The sequence below is a fragment of the Hemitrygon akajei genome, chromosome 6 (genome assembly GCF_048418815.1).
Source record: "Hemitrygon akajei chromosome 6, sHemAka1.3, whole genome shotgun sequence".
NCBI lineage: Eukaryota > Metazoa > Chordata > Chondrichthyes > Myliobatiformes > Dasyatidae > Hemitrygon > Hemitrygon akajei.
The window spans coordinates 128,601,786-128,618,523 of NC_133129.1; the positions used below are offsets into that span (position 1 = coordinate 128,601,786).

The 16,738-nt window shown below is 41.3% G+C and overlaps 1 protein-coding gene across 1 annotated transcript in view; it reads right to left on the bottom strand.

The window, feature by feature from the left end:
- Positions 1-16,738, bottom strand: part of pnpla2 (patatin-like phospholipase domain containing 2) — an 82,331-nt gene that overhangs the window by 20,308 nt on the left and 45,285 nt on the right. Inside the window, exons 4-5 of the mRNA XM_073049230.1 lie at positions 6,364-6,573; positions 5,123-5,183 (exon numbers count right to left, since the gene is read on the bottom strand). Of these exons, the coding sequence (XP_072905331.1) occupies positions 5,123-5,183; positions 6,364-6,573 (271 nt within the window). The remainder of the gene's footprint in view (positions 1-5,122; positions 5,184-6,363; positions 6,574-16,738) is intronic.

Consider the following 16,738-nt stretch of genomic DNA (forward strand, 5'->3'; position numbering starts at 1 on the left):
TTTAAAAAGGTTGGAATCTTGGTTAGGGTTGCCAGTACCTGAGAGAATTCTGGCTGGTACAGGAATGTAAATCAGCCTCAAAATAAAACACCAGCTGATGAGGTCAGAGCTGAGAAGGAATTTCTTTGGGGTTTTGTTCCCAAGAGGTGTTACGAACCCCGTGACTGGGTTACTTACCAGCAAAGATAGAGACGTCCGTTGAAGTCTGATGATACTATTTTTAACAGTATTTATTAGCAAAAATACACAAAAATAATATCAATGCAAATATACAGATAATATACGTCGTCAATACTAAACCTAAAAGTGCGGGTATAATAATAATCAATATGAAATAAGCTCTATCGTTGTCTAGGGGATAATGTATTGTCCGAGGGAAATATAAAGTTCACTGCAGTTCACACAGGCTGCCGTCGTTTGGTTGTCGCTGTGTTGCAATTGTTGGAGAGAGAGAGAAAAACTTGCCGACTTTCCTTTATGATTTTGATCCGTCAGGTGTCTCTTTGTCGTGGCCGTTCAAGTGTGTCCTCTCCTTTAGCTAAACCATTCTTCCGTGGTGAGCTCACCACCCTGGCAAGGGAGGACGCACACGAGCTCCCACCGGCTTTCACTATAAAACTGGATTTCTAGCGTTTCTCCTGGTGCGTCTAAAGGGGTGTTCCCCAGACCCGTCTTTTATCCTTACTCACGGGGTCTCAGATGTCGATCAGGTTGAGATGATGCAATCCCTCAACCAGACCACTCTGGTTGTCCCCTGAGGGGTTTCAATGAATAGTACAGTACTCAATACACAATTCCTTCTCCAAGAGACAATAGCAGTAATCAGTGGTTCCGTTCCGCTTATGTCAGGAGACATTCCACCTGGTTGTGTATTCTGTGTCTCTCTCTCTTATTTCCTGAGTCTCAGACCCGAAATAATAGCGATCTTGCGATTCTCAAAAAGGACTTTGTACCCTTCGGCCCCTCAGTGTTGCCCCACCTTCGTAACAGAGGGCAGAGACCTCAACTGAGCAACAAAAATATTCAAGTCTGAGAATGATAGATTTTTTTATGTATTAGGAGAGTCAAGTGATAAACTGGAATAAAAGATCAGCCTTGATCTTCTGGAATGAGAATGCAGATCCAAAAGGCTGAATGCCCATTTCCAGACTCTTTTGCTTATGGGTCTTCTATTCTCATCTAAACACTTCGGTTGAAAATCCTGACTAATGAAGTTTTATAGCAGTGTACATTATTCAAATACATTCAGCAGAGCTAGGAACATTGCAGGAAAGCTACGAAGGCAGTCTTGGTTTATGCCCACAGATACTTTTCCTCATGCCCAACACAGAATGCTGTTATCATCAGAACATCCGACCTTTGACAGAACTAAAGTGCAAACCTATGCACAGTCACCGGTGGGTGCATCCTGTGTCAGAAACTCATTTATGCAGCTCACCTAAATAGTCATCTGTGTGGCTCTGGCACAAAACCAAATCCATCACTGCCAACATTTCGTGTTTATGCAGAGGACGATTCTTGGGACTTTGTGGAGGGAGGAGTGGTAGAGCAGGGACTGGGAGGGATCCAAACACAGAATGAGGCCATTTAACTTGTGCTGTTGTGGGACTGTGAACCATTGAAAGGAAAAAAAGCTCATGGGAGATTTAGTGTAGGATAGGATACAGGAAACATCAAAATACAAAATTCTTCAATGGATACAGGATGGAAGAGCATTGTCATAAATAGAAGCAAAGATGTGCAACATTATGGAAGTCAGTGTAGGCGATTTAGACTTCAATTATTTAACACATGTTCAAATTGAAAACTAACCACTTGTAATTCATTTACAGGGGCAAGGGCATTATCTTAATTGTTTAGAAATAAACATTGTCACCTTGATCCAGAGAGATTTGAATTGAATCAATAGTAGTTTGCAGAACTAATCTGATTAAGATTGGCCTCATGGCAAAACAACAAATTCCACAACTAATGTCAGTGATAGTAAACCTGATTCTGATTCTAATAGACAACATAATGGAGCGCTGTTGCTAAGCGCTTCCACAAGGTAGTAAAATAATACACCTAGAAGCAAGCACTTGGACAAGAAGAGTGAAAATACGCAAACAATAAATATTAACATGCAAGATCTGCTTATTTCAGTGAAGAAGCATAAACCATCACCCTTCTTCCCTTCCTGAAAAATCCACAGCTTAAACATGTGCAGTTGACCAGGTACAAGAGTTCGTACAGACATCATCAATGCCACAATGATGTTGATCCAATAAGAAGCAGATTAAGAAAGTAGAAGTTCTTGCCAACACCCATCCCTTCCCTTCCAACACAAGGTGAATTTTTCTATATTCAGTGATAAGCCAAACAAGAAACAATTCCAAATATCTTTCAAGAACAAGATGAAATTGGATCACCGCACAGTAAAGGCGCAGCACAGGAGCATGGTACACTTTATAGTACCAGCAACCTGGGTTCAATTCCCACTGTTACCTGTAAGGAGTTTGTACATTCGTCTGGTAACCAGGTGGGTTTCCTCTGGGTGCTCTGGTTTCTTCCCATTACAAAGACACACTGGTTGGAAGGTTAATTGGTCATTGTAAATTGTCCCATGATTAGGCTAGGGTTAAATCGGGGGATTGATGGGCAGCATGGCTCGAAGAGCCTATTCCATGATGTATCTCAATAATTAAAATTAAATAATTAAGTAATACGGGGAGAACTTTCAGGCAAATTTAGGATGATGATCTATTGCCATTCCGGCCATCAGGTAATTTGTAGCAGCACATTTTATTCACTCTGTACTTCACATCATATGATGTGTTTTTGGTTGCTCCTATTTTTTGGTTACTACCCTGTGCGATTATGATTGGGGTGATCTGCAGGTAACGAATGACACAGCAATAGATTGAACTAAGATGATGTGAATATGCCTGGACTCCTGCTGTTTTATATTCTGCATTTTTCTTGTTTCTTGCGCAATGTGGTGTGTTTTTTTTACACCTGGGAGGGTTGATGTTTTTCTCTGAATGGGTTCCATGGTTTTCTTTATTTAGTGGCTGTCTGTGAGAAGACAGCTCTCAGGGTTGTACACTGTACACATACTTTGATAATAAACGTACTCTGTATCTTTGAATTTCAAAGTTCATCTGTTAATAACTGCATGTCATCAGAAAGGGACAAAAAGCAAAGACTGATAGTGCCTGTACTTGAAGATGACAAATCCTTTTATCAAATAACAAGAGTTTGTGACCAAACACATGTTAAATTACCCATATTTTATATCCATCTCAATGAATTATGCATGGAGTGAAAAAAAAGTTTAAAAGTTCTTTCTGGACAAAGCTCTCCGTTTCTTTCTGGACACCACACCCATCCAGTTCCCCTCCACCACTCTCCTCTGGCGGAACTTGTCCTCACTGTCAATAACTTCTCCTTCAGCTCCTCCTACTTCCTTCAAACAAAAGGTTTTGCCATGAGTACTCGCTTGGGTCCCAGCTATGCCTGCCTTTATGTTGGCTACATGGAACAGTCTATGTTCCAAGGCTACACTGGTGTCACACCCAAACTTTTCCTAGCTACATTGACAACCACACCCATGCAGAGCTCATCGACTTCATCAACTTTGCCTCCAACTTACACCCTGCCCTCAAATTTACCTGGTACATTTCCAACACCTCCCTCCCCTTTCTCCATCACTGTCTGTCTCTGGAGACTGCTTATAGACTGATATCTTTTCTAAACCCACAGACTCACAGCTAACCGGACTATACCTCTTCCCACTCTGTTACTTGTAAAAAGTGCCATACCCTTCTCTCAATTCCTCCATCTTCATTGCATCTTCTCTCAGGATGAGGCTTTTCATTCTAGAACAAAGGAGAGGTCCTCCTTCAAAGAAAGGGCTTCCCTTCCTCCACCATCAATGCTGCCCTTACCCACATCTCTTTCATTTTGCACACGTCTGTGCTCATCCCATCTTCCCGCCACCCTACCAGGGATAGGGTTCCTCTTGTCTTCATCTACCACCCCACTAGCCTCCATGTCCAGCACATAGTACTCCATAACTTCCACCATCTCCAACAGGATCCCACTACATCTTGCCCCCGAACCCCCACACTTTCTGCAGGGATCACTCCCTATGTGATTCTCTTGTCCATTCATCCCTCCCTACTTATCTCCCTCCTACACTTACCTTTGCAAGCGGAACAAGTGCTACACCTGTCCCTACACCTCTTCCCTCACTACCATTCAGAGTCCCAAACAGTCCTTCTAGGTGAAGTGACACTTCACCTGTGAGTGTGTTGGGGTCATTTACTGTTTCTGGTGTGGCCTCCTGTCTGTTGGGGAGACCCCTTCATTGAGCACCTAACCACTGTCAGCCAGAAAAAAGACGGGATCTCCCAGCAACCATCCATTTTATTTCTACTTCTCATTCCCATTCCAACATGCCAATCCATGGCCTCTTCTACCACCATTTTGAGGCCACACTCAGGTTTGGGGAACAACACATTATATTCTGTCTAGGTAGCCTCCAACCTGATGGCAGAACATTGATTTCTCAAACTTCCAGTAATGCTCCCCACGCCCCCCCTTCACCATTCTCAATTTCCATTTCCCTCTCACCTTAACTTCTTACCTGCCCATTGCCTCCCTCTGATGCTCCTCCCTCTTCCATGGTCTTCTGTCCTCTCCCATCAGATTCTCCCTTCTCAAGCCCTTCATTTCTTTCACCAATCTACTTCACCCCTCCCCCTCCCAGTTTCACCTATCACCTTGTGACTTCCTCCCCAACCCCCACCTTCTCACTCTGACTCCATCCTTTTTTCCTCCCTCCTGATGAAGGGTTGACTGTTTACTCTTTTCCATAGATGCTGTCTGGCCTGCTGAGTTCCTCCAGCAATCTGGGTGTGTTACTGTTCTATGGTCTCTTTAAAAGGGAGTTCATGTCTTCAATTGGTTCATTTTCATTAAAGATTTGCTCCTGTTCTATTGAGCCATATGATTCATAACATTTACACCTACTTCTAAAAATTAAATGCAGTTTTACAGTATACTACTGTAATGGATTTTTAAAAAACACAGGAAACATAATTGGACACATTATAATTGGAAATCAATGGTTCATGCTCACCATTCCTTTTGAGGAAGTCAAGGGCATCACTGTATCCTTGCTTGCACATGTCCCGCATCACCTATCACATTAAAATATTTCATCATTTATATCCAGACTAGGCAACTTAATTACCACTTCTTACATTGATCTCTACACAATTGTATGAATATTCAAAAAGCATATTATGAAATGTACATCAGACATACCAGCCAAAAACTAGTCAATTTACTTTACAATTTTATATTGTAAATCCTAAATATACAGAAAGTAGAGGAAGCAATGTCACAAAGAAACTCTGTCCATCTTAGTCCAAGTTTATTATCATGGTTAGATTTTGTTCAGAAACTAAATGAACTGCCTTTGAGAATCAAGGCTCTTTGATGACAGATAAGAATTGAGCCGTGTCTCTGGGCAACAGGCAACCCATCAGTTTTATGGCTGCAGAAACTACCTATGGAACCATATCACTCCAATAATCCTTCTATAATTAGCCAAACTTTACAGACTTTACTTTGGCTTTCTAAAAGAAAATTATGAGGACTGGGTGTCCTGGCAAGGATACCATTTATTACCCATTTTCAACAGGCTTCAAGTTCCTTTTTGTACCTTGTGTTACATCGGGCGGTTTGTCTTTGGCCAATTCTATAGCATTTGACTATTTTTACAAGGCCGAGTTGCTAGCTCAACGTTCAACCCAGCACAGATGGAAAGCACGCGAGAAGACAGCCGGATTAGAACACAGGATCACTGCACCGCCAGCCAGCATAACAAAAAAGTAGTAGTGGGCAATTTTCTTGCATCGCTGTGAAGGCAAGCACTAAAGTTATGGGGATTCTGTGCCAAAGGCAATAACTGCAAGAAAGCTAGTGCACAAGTTGATGGGGAAACTGTAGTTGCCATGTTCCCAAGACCCTGATAACATGATTTCTGTTCTCTTTATATTCTGTTTCAATTGGGGAGACTATTCTTGTGATATTTCAAACGGCCGACATCTCAGATTCTTTACAATTTTTCTATTATTGCCCTTTTATACTTCAGTGCGAGGATCCTGTTGGTCTGTGTTGTTTGCCTAGGTCATGTAGCTTTACTGAGACATAATCCTATATAACTACACTGCTCTCCTGTTCATCCCAGACTTACTTTATGAAGAGATACCACGAATCTACAGCATCATTTTTATGTAAGTCATAGTATCGGTTTGAAGCACACTGCACTGCGCAAAAGCAATGCCAGTGATCGCCATCTTCCATCATTCTTACCTCTGGGTCAGGAGGAAATAAAGCCTTGGAAAGACGGTACATGTTCTGCAGGTTGAACTGGATGCTAGTATTCGTTATTCTCAACTCATGCATATTGCTGGAGCAATCCCGAGGACAGATGTCAGTCTCTCCAGCAAAGGGAGACACTGTAATTGTGTTTTTGAGTTCATACTGAGGTAAGTTATCTGTAATTCCTCCATCAACATATCTCTGAGAATAAAAACACAATTAAAATTGCAATGAAACAGTAAACATCAGTAAAATAATTACTGGTAATTGGTTTATTATTGTCACATGTACCTAGATACCATGTGTAAAGCTTTGCGTGCATTCCATTCCAACAGAATGTGCATCCAAACACCAAGTTACCAGGAAACCTTCCACGCCCTTGATACAATAAGCCAAACTAAAGTGATCAATGCAGACACCTTCTTTGTTTCAAACTAACTAAAGTCCAAATAAAGTTTAGGAATTAGTGTTCAGAGCAACTGCAAGGAATTATAGCTCAGTCTTTACTTCTGGCCACTGCTCTTGAATGCCAGCTTTAAGATTATTCACTTCTTTTCACACATGGAGAAGGGTTGGAGAACGAGACTGAGAGATAGGGCCAACCCTAATCTCACTGAATGGAGGAGCATACTTGTCCTTTATGTGCTAATGTTGTTTTAATTACCACTACATAAATGCTATTAATGAAAACTGTGGATTCCTGATTACACTGATTTGTTCAATAATTCAAGCAGGTTTAACAGTAAGTGAGCAAAGGAAACAAATCCTCGTAACTTTACTGCTCATCCCTGGAGAAAATAAGTCATTGTGTGTTAGATACCTGAAGTAAACTTTGCATATTTCTTTATAACATCTAAGGACAGTAAGGAGAGAATAGACTGCCCTGCTGTTCAACACAATAAGCAGACCCAGACTAGGAGATTCATTCGGGATGTTGCCTGTATTGGGGGAATTCAGTTATGGAGTGAGATTAGATAGGCTGACCTTGTTTTCCCTGGAGTGAAGGTGGCTGAGTGGTGACCAGGTAGAAGTTAGCTATGAAGGGCATAGACAGGGTAGATTATCCAAATCATTTTCCCCCATGGTATGGGTATCAAAAACCAGCAGCATGGGTTTAAAGTGAAAGGAAGGAGTACTTAAGTGTATAAAGGGTTTAATTTTTTTTGCGGCACAGAGAATAGAGCTTTACAGAATGGAATCAGACCCTTCGGCCCTAATGGTGCATGCTGACCAAAATCCTCATCTAAGATAGTCCACATTTAGCCCACACCCCTCTGAACATTTCATATCCATGCGCCTGTCCAATCATCTTCTAAATATTGTTAAAGTACCTGAACGATTGATACATGAAATTTCTCTCAGAGGTAGTGGAATCAGATAGAATTACTACCTTTAAAAGAGATTTAGACAGATTTTAAACAGTCAACGCACAGAAGGATACAATCCTAATGCAAAAGGGATTCATATAGATGGGCAAGCATTTTATCATGGATACGGGGAGCCAAAGGGGCCACTTCTGTGTTGCACCATTCTATGTCTCTCCTGCACCTGTGCCATATAGCATTCATTTCCTCAATCTTTCCAAAACTGATACAGCTCTCATTTTTCAGGTGAAGGGGCTCTCTTTTTAAAAAAGACTGCACACATCTTGCACCTAAATTACATGAAAAAGCCTGTAAATAGCAATGGTTAATTTTAACCATTTTCTGTTAAAATGTTCACTCACAGTGCAAGATAGGAGCACAGCAGTCAAGCTAACTGGTAACACGATGTCATCATGAGCTCTTTTGTATACAACGATACAACGCTGATGATTTGCAATAATGACAGTTATTCATGAACTCTTAAAACGGCAAAATCCTAAAATATCACTGATACTCATATTTTGTGCTCAATTGGAGCAACTTGAGGCAAGTGATGAGAATTTTATCCATAAACACCAGAAAATTTGAAAGGCAGAGCAAAAAAAGGTCATGTTTATTTGATTTTAGCCTCAAAAGGCTTGAGGCAGAGCAAAAAACAGTCATGTTTATTTGATTTTGACCTTTTCAGGTATGTACGATTCCCTGAACTGAAGCTACACGCCCAGCTGTGACTCAGGAGTCACAAGCTGTGTGCCTTTTTTCAACTTTATAACAGCAAAGTCTATGGTTAATGATTGAAGGGCTCGTGTTTTATTGTGGCTGAAGTTCAGTTTCGTGCCAATCTAAGCAATAAACCCCATCACTTCCTTGCAAATTTTCAAATAACATCCAAAAGTCCACAGAGGACCTAAATTTCCAGTTGACTGTCATCATTGTAGTACATGACTAGCAGGGTAGTGGATATTTAGCTTGGCCCTGTGAAATGCTGAAATCTTGCAATGTTATTTCAGTTTAGTGAATGGATCAATAAAGAACAAACAGGTTCTTAGCAAGTTAGACTGGATAAACATTTTTCCTCTTTCATAGAACACTACTGCACCGTACAGGTCCTTTGGCCTACAGTATTTTGCTGACTCTTAACCTACTCCGAGATCAATCTAATGCTTCCCTCCACGTAGTACCCCATTTTTCTTAATCCATGCACCTATCTAAGAGTCCCTTAAATGTCCCTAATGTACCTGCCTCTACCACCATCCCTTGTAGTTCCACACTATGTTCATCAGTATCTATGCAAAAAAACTAGCTCTGACATCACTGCTTCCTCCATAACTTTCTCCAATCATCTCTTGTATTAGGCATTTCCACCCCTGGAGGAAGACGCCTGCTGCCCACTGTCGGTGTACACTTCTATCAAGAAACCTCTCATCCTCCTTCAGTCTAAAGAAAAATGTTCTAGCTCGCTCAACCTTTCCCCATGCAGTAAGGCATGTTCTCTAATCCAGACAGAATTCTGTACCCTCTATAAAGCTTCCACATCCTTCCGATAATGAGGCGACCAGAACGGAACACAATACTTCAAGAGTAGTCTGACCAGAGTTTTATAGAGCTGTAACATTAATTTGCCACTCTTGAATTCAATCCTCTAACTAATACATCTTATTAACCACCCTATACACCACCTATGGACATGAACCCCCAGGATCCCACTGTTCTTCCACACTGCTAGGAATTTTGCCCTTAACCTTGTATTTTGCCTTCAAGTTCAACCTTCCAAAGTGTATCAGGTCACACTTTTCCAGATCAAACTCCACCTGCCGCTTCTCAGCCCAGCTCTGCAGCCCATTAATGTCCCATTGTAACCTACAACACCCTTTGCAACACAAGCGCAGGGAAAGGCAGGAGCAGGTTTAGCCCACAGAGTCAATCTCACACTTTACAAGGATCATCTTCAATTAATTGGAAGAGTATCCTACAACCTGTGATGTCGTCCTTTCATAATGCCACAAATAAGGAGGACAGGACTATAATGTATCCATTTTTGCCAATGGTAAGAAGCTGGTCATGAAAGTGAACTGTGGACAGGGAATACAAAAAGAATTGGCAAGGAGATGGAGTAAAATGTGAAGTTATTCATTTTGGTCAGGAATCCAGTCAGAATGCTGAGGGAAATGAAGAGCTGATAACTGAAACATTGTACATTAATATGCAGGTTCAGTTTAGACAATTAGGAAGCCATGTATCCTTTTGGTCAATGATGACAACTGAAGAAAAATTAAATCCTTTTGCAACTGTACAAGGCTTTGGTGAAGTTATACTGAAAACAACTTGTACAGCTTTGATATCCATCTACACTTGCTTGGAGCTGGTCCAATGCTTACCAGATTGACTCCTGGAGGAAAGGAGTTATCCAGTGAGAATGAACAGATTCTTCTTCATTTACTGAAATGCCAACATCATTTCCCATCCCAGTGTCTATTAGACTCTGGTGAAGAACTACCTGGTTAAACTGCAGCAGGATTTCTACAATACTCCCACAATGCTCCTATGCAGGGAACTACAGATAGATATAAACAATATCAGAATGAGATATGGTACATTTCCAAGTCAATATGTTGAGTGACTTGGGAGTGAAACCACAAGACAATTAAGTTCCTGTGTGCGTGCTGCCCTTCTTGACGGTACCTGTCAAAAGATGAGGGACTGGTATCAACTGCAATGTATCTTGTAGAATGTACTAACTGTAGCTAAAAATGCCAACACAGAAGTAAGGAAAAATGTGTAGAATAGTGGATATGATGCTAATCAAGTGGGTTGCTTTAACCTGAATGCTGTTGGAGTTGTACTCACGCAAGCAGAGCAAATTCCATTCCACTTCAGACTTTTGTCCCTAGGTGGTGCAATGGTTTAGGAGTGTCTGGGGTGAGCTACACACCACAGGGTACCAGCCTCTGACCTGCAATCTTAATTTCTGACCTTATGATGGACGCAAGGACAGCTAAACATGCAAGCGCCTACAACATTGTCCTGAGAAACCCCTGTTGTCCATGGCCTGAGAGGATTCATCTCCAGCTAACATAACCATTCTCTTAGTGTGAGGTACGCTTGTACAATTTCACTCCCCATGATGCATTCAGCCTACATACTAAACTTGGTCATTGCTCCCCATGGCAACTCTGACCTCACATTATTGCAGATATTCCCTTTATCCATCCCTTCCTCATCTTCTCTGCAGCAATTTTCTCTTTTCCAATTCTGACAAAGAGTCTTTGACCTGAGACATTATTCCCGTTTCCCTTTCCAAAGATGCTGTCTGACCTGCTGAAAATTTCTAACATTTTCTGTTGTTATTTCAGACTTTCAGCATCTGCAGTTTTCCCTATTGTAATTTACTGTGTAATCATGTACAAGTTGTCAATAACAGTATGTCCACACCTTCCATCACAGTGCTGTTCACTAACAGCAACAGATGGAACCATTAACAATCAGCCGGGACTTGCCCTTCATTTTCAGACTACACATATCTAGATAATTTAACATTGTCAAGACAGATTCCACTGTTGTGAGGACATTCATAAAGGATGGGCCCCAACACTCACTGCAGTTTAAAGGTTGAAATTGGAACTAAGTTAAATATTCAGCATTCCAAGAGAGATAGGCAGAGCATCTAAGTAACTGTTTCCTGTAGCTGGGGTCTGGAATGTAGAACTGGTGAGATTAACAGATGTTGGGACAGCAGGGGAATTGAAATGCAGCAGGAAACTGCATGGTATAGAGGAAATGTAATGAGCTTTTCTATTTTTGCTGCTGCGAAGACCTTGCTGATTGCCACTGCAGGCTTGAGGTGAGTTGCATCATCTGAAGAAGCACTAAAGTTATGCCAGCCATGTCAGAAAAATGAAGATGTCTGGGTAAATATAAACATTTGCTCGGCTCTGCACTGAACTGAGACCGAGGCTGTGGCCTGCTCCAGGATTCATGTCTATGGACTGACTTTTGTTCTGAATGCCATTTGCTTACTCTTATTGGTTGCACGATTTGTTTTTTCCCTCTCTGCATATTGGGTGTTTGACCATCTTTTTTTCTTAAATGAGCACTTTTGGGTTTCTCTGTTTTCTGGCTGCCTGTAAGGAGACGAATCTCAAGGTTGTATATGTATATACAGTTTGATAATAAATGAACTTTGAACTCTGAAATATGAGGAATAGTCTCATGGACATTAGAGGTATTATCAAAGGAAACCGCCAGTTAGTATGTATGGTGCAAATATAAATATTCCTAAAGTAGTGCTGGCGAAAAGGCAACTCGTCCTTCAAGTATTTCACAATTATGAATACCTCATCACTGAGCTTGCAAAGTTCCCTTTTCTACACTACACAATTAACTGACAGACCTACAGTATTTCAGTAAATGGAAAACAAAGTACTGCAGAATATCATCTCACAGTCAGGAAATGGTGGCAGCGAATTGGGCATTATGCTGGAAACCTGAGCGAATAATTCAGTGTATTTATTTCAGACTTAAGAAATTCAGCACATTTACTTTAAACTTAAAAAGCTGCTGCTGGTAAACTTGGCCATGAAGCTGTTGGACTGAAATAGTTTGGAACTTTAGCTGTTAATCTAGAAACATTACAATATTTCTTTTCCTGTTACCAATATATCCTTCTTTACCCACCCACATCCAGATGTCCGATTTGCTCTGAATTTTCATTGGTTGATTATGTGCACCATGCCCCTGATCTTACTTTGACTGTTCTTGCAGAACAAGTATTCAAATGAGGATATAACATCTATGTTAATAAGCAAGATATTTCTATGTGTTGGCGTGTGGCCAAGTGGTTAAGGTGTTGGTCTAGTGATATAGTGAAATAGTCACTATTTCGAGCCTCAGCTGAGGCAGCGTGTTGTATCCTTGAGCAAGGCACTTAATAACACATTGTTCTGCGACGACTCCCATGCCAAGCTGTATCAGCCTAGTGCCCTTCCCATCGGTGGCGTGGGGAGGGGAGATTTGCAGCATGGGCAACTGCCACACAACAACACAACCATGCCTAGGCCTCAGTCAACTTCGAAATCAATGGACAGCCAAAGAAGATGAAGAAGATTTCTATGTAATTATGTAAACAAATATTTTGAATTTTGGATGTTATTGTGTACAATATCGTCCTATTAATCAGAGATTATATACATTACAGCTACTTGTACAGATATATCCACGAGTCAGTCATTTTACATCATGTATGATATTTGATTATAATTACGGAGAATAAACTGGTATCGCAACTCCACCTATGCCTCTCTTTAGAAAATGCCTGTATGTATCTCTGCAACACTATCCAGTTACTGACAATTCTATGACTTGCTGGACAGCACAGCTGTATCGCTAGTAGAGCTGCTGCCCCAAAATACAGGCACTCGGGCACAATCCTGACCTTGGGCAGAGTTTGCATGTTCTCCTGTGATCATACGATCAAATCCCAACCATGTGTAGGTTGGTAGTTAACGAGTAGGTGAATGGTAAAACATAGGGGGTGGGAGTCGATGAGAATGTGGAAAGAATAAAGAAAAATATGGAACTAGTGTAAATGGATAGTTGATGGTTAACAGTGAATCAAATGGGCCAAGGGGCTTTTTCCCCATGTGGAATGACCTTCTGCCTCAACAGTGATTGTTAACAAGTTACTCCATTGTGGGCAGAGTAACAGCATAGTAACATTACAAGACGAGTGTAAAGGGATCCCAATGGAGCCCAGTCCAGTCTTGAGGCGTCCAATTCCACTTGGTAACTGGATAAAGTTAGGATGTCAAAACTCCAGCCTCTGAACATCCCCAACAGTCATGGAGACATTTAGGGCACAGTCCCCAAGGGCCAAAGTTGGGGCCACATGGCTGTCAGATGCTGGGTAACGTCATGCATGAAGCAGGGAGTTGTGGCGTCAGATCCCACTCCAGAGATTTGAACACATCCATTGGAAGGAGAATTCAGTGCTGTACTTCCTCAGTCAGAAGTGACAGTCTTTGCTCAAGGTTCCAATTCAAGGCCCTGATTTTGTTGCTGGGATGAACTCAGCAGGTCAGAGAGCATCTAGGGAGGGAAATAAACAGTCAACGCTTCAGGCCAACACATTTCATCAAGACCAGAATGGAAGGGGGCAGAAGCAATAATAATGTAGGGGATGGGGGAGGAGTACAAGCTGGTAGGTGATAGGTCAAACCAGGTGATGGGGATGATGGGTGGGTGGGGGAGTTATATTCCAAAGGTAAGTGAGCAGATCATTAGTTTTCTCTCAACGAGCGTCACAAAAAAACAAGATATCTGCTCATTACTTCACTGCCTGTTTCTGACAGATACTGTGCAGAGTTGCTGCCACTGTTTCTATACTGGAAAGCATTTCAAAGGCCATGAACTGCTGAAATTGTGAAAGGCCTGACACAAATGCAGGCTTTTCTAAACTAGTTAATACCTTGACATAAGACAGCTTCAGTTCCTACATTTAATTTTCCACGTAGCTTCAACTACCTTGATAGCATATTAATCAGGAGAGAATAACCCACTGCTCATTGTCACAAGGCAAGGATGAAAATTTACCATTATGTAGATGAAGTAAAGCAACCTTTTACTGTATATACAACAAATCATTTGCACAGTAGGGGTAATTTATCCTGATGCTTTGATTAATACAGGCTGGGTTATTGGAGCTGGCAATAGTTCTAACAGCAAGAATTCACCACTAGAGTGGCTGAAATTACATGTCATTTTGTTTCCAAACTTTTGGTTCACTTGCAATTCATTTGTCACCAGATACAATTCCTTCCGTGATAAATGAATCAGTAAACAGGTATTTCATTTTCTCTTTATCTGAAATTAAAATACTCAGTTAAATTTCTGCACTGCAGCAACCTGCTGATCCTCTTATTAAGAGTTCAGCTCAATTTTGTGCAGCATTATTTGCTGATCTCAGTTAATCTTTTTTGGGGAGAATTGTTAACCAGAGACAAGAGGGAAAATAAAACAATGGGATCTAATTTACTGTACAATATTCTCTCATGCTTTCTGATCAACAGTCCAAAGATTAATGGAAGCCAGACAGATGGAGAAGCCAGCCAGACACATACATGTGTTGGGGGGGAGGGGGGAAGAAAATATTAAGATAGACCTGAAATTTTGAGAAGAGCCTCTCTTGCTAATAAGTTTCAGAAATTACAATGCACAAAAATATCACTGTGCATTGAGTGGAAAAACACATTTCATGATCTCTACACCCTCCAAAGTCCAAAGTGCTTAACAGCCAATTTTCCCCCCATTGCTCTTGTAATCAAATCTGATAACAAGTAAAGACCCAAAATGACAATGAGATAAAGAAATGAATAATTGAAATTCAAGGAAGCAAAGTCCACTTGCAGTCACTGCTAAAATGTGTACTTAATACTACTGATCAAAGGCAGAGTTTTATATAATAGTTACACAATTGATATTATTGCTCACACCAATGGATACTTCCCTTTGTTTCACAGTGTTTTCTATTCTTTTGCATGGTGATCTTTCTTCTTTGAACTGCTGATCCCCTAGGATGCTGGTCAACATTAAAATCTTAGAATAAACACATGTTGCTGCTATAATGGTTCATGTACCCGAAGCACATTGACAAGTGCTAACAAGTGACCTGTACCTAAGGAGTCTTATTCTGACTAGCAGTTTCAAATGAAAAATAGAACTAATGCTACTAACATGTTCACCCATACTGAAGAGTATTTATCAGGGAGATTTCCAATGTGATATAATGAAGATGTAGGGGACAAACTGGAGAAATAGACATTAGGACAGAAGGAGACATGGTACCCTATTAAAAAAAGTATTGCTTTCTGCAAGCAAGGCTGACCATGATAAAAAAAAGATAACAAATAGCACCATAATACAAGTCTGTTGTTCACTTAAGAACATAGCCAGGCAAATACCCTCTTTCTCAATTTCAACAAGACAACGGGGATGGTTACTGACTTCGAGAGAACTTGCTCTACTTGCAGCCTCTTTATGTTGATGCACAGAAATGTCAAACTCCTGGGAGTGCACATCTTCTCATGAGCCCGGAACACATCCTACACATCTAGGAAAGCTCACCAACCCCTCTACGTTGAGGCAGCTGAAGGGAATTGAGACTCTGCATATCTATACTCATATACAGTCCTACAGCTGCAAAGCAGAGCACATCCCAACATGCTGCATCGCCGCACTGCAATGGGCAGGAAGGCTCTACAACAGGTAGCCAAAACTACACATCACCAACCTACCTAGCATCAGGGACATGTATACAGAAAGGTGCCAGAAAACCGTGAAGGATCCTATCCGCGCTGCTTGTGAACTGTTTGTCTCATTCCCATCGGAGAGGGGGGTAAGTAGCATCCACACTGGAACCACCAGACTCAGTTACTTCCCCCAGGCAGCAAGGCTGATTACCACCTTCCCCCACCCTTCCACGCCCCTCATCGCCACGACTTTTATCATTTCCTGTCAGAGTGATTTAATGTACAGACACTCCTGTGCCTAGCGTTGCTTTGTAGGCATATAATCAACCAATGTACATGAGCTATCTTATGATTTTATATTTATTTTGTGCTTTATTGTTTTCTCTTTGTGCTACGTCGAATCCAGAGTAACAATTATTTTGATCTCCTTTACACTTGTGTACTGCAAGTGACATTGAACGAGGTTGAACGTGGAATGGAGAAGTCTGAGCTTTGAGTAGCAAGTAGTTTTGTTCAGTAACATTCCTGTGCAGTACTCCGTGGCAATTTGTTTCACTGAAGGAAACAAGTTGTTGACCATGTTGAAAGGGTTAACCCAATTTGACCACAAGACATACAAGCAGAATTAGGCCATTTGGCCTATCGAGTCTGCTCTGCCATTTCATCATGGCTGATCCATTTCCCTCTCAGCCCCAGTCTCCTGCCTTCTCCCCGTATCCCTTCATGCCCTGACCAATCAAGAATCTATCAAACTCTGCC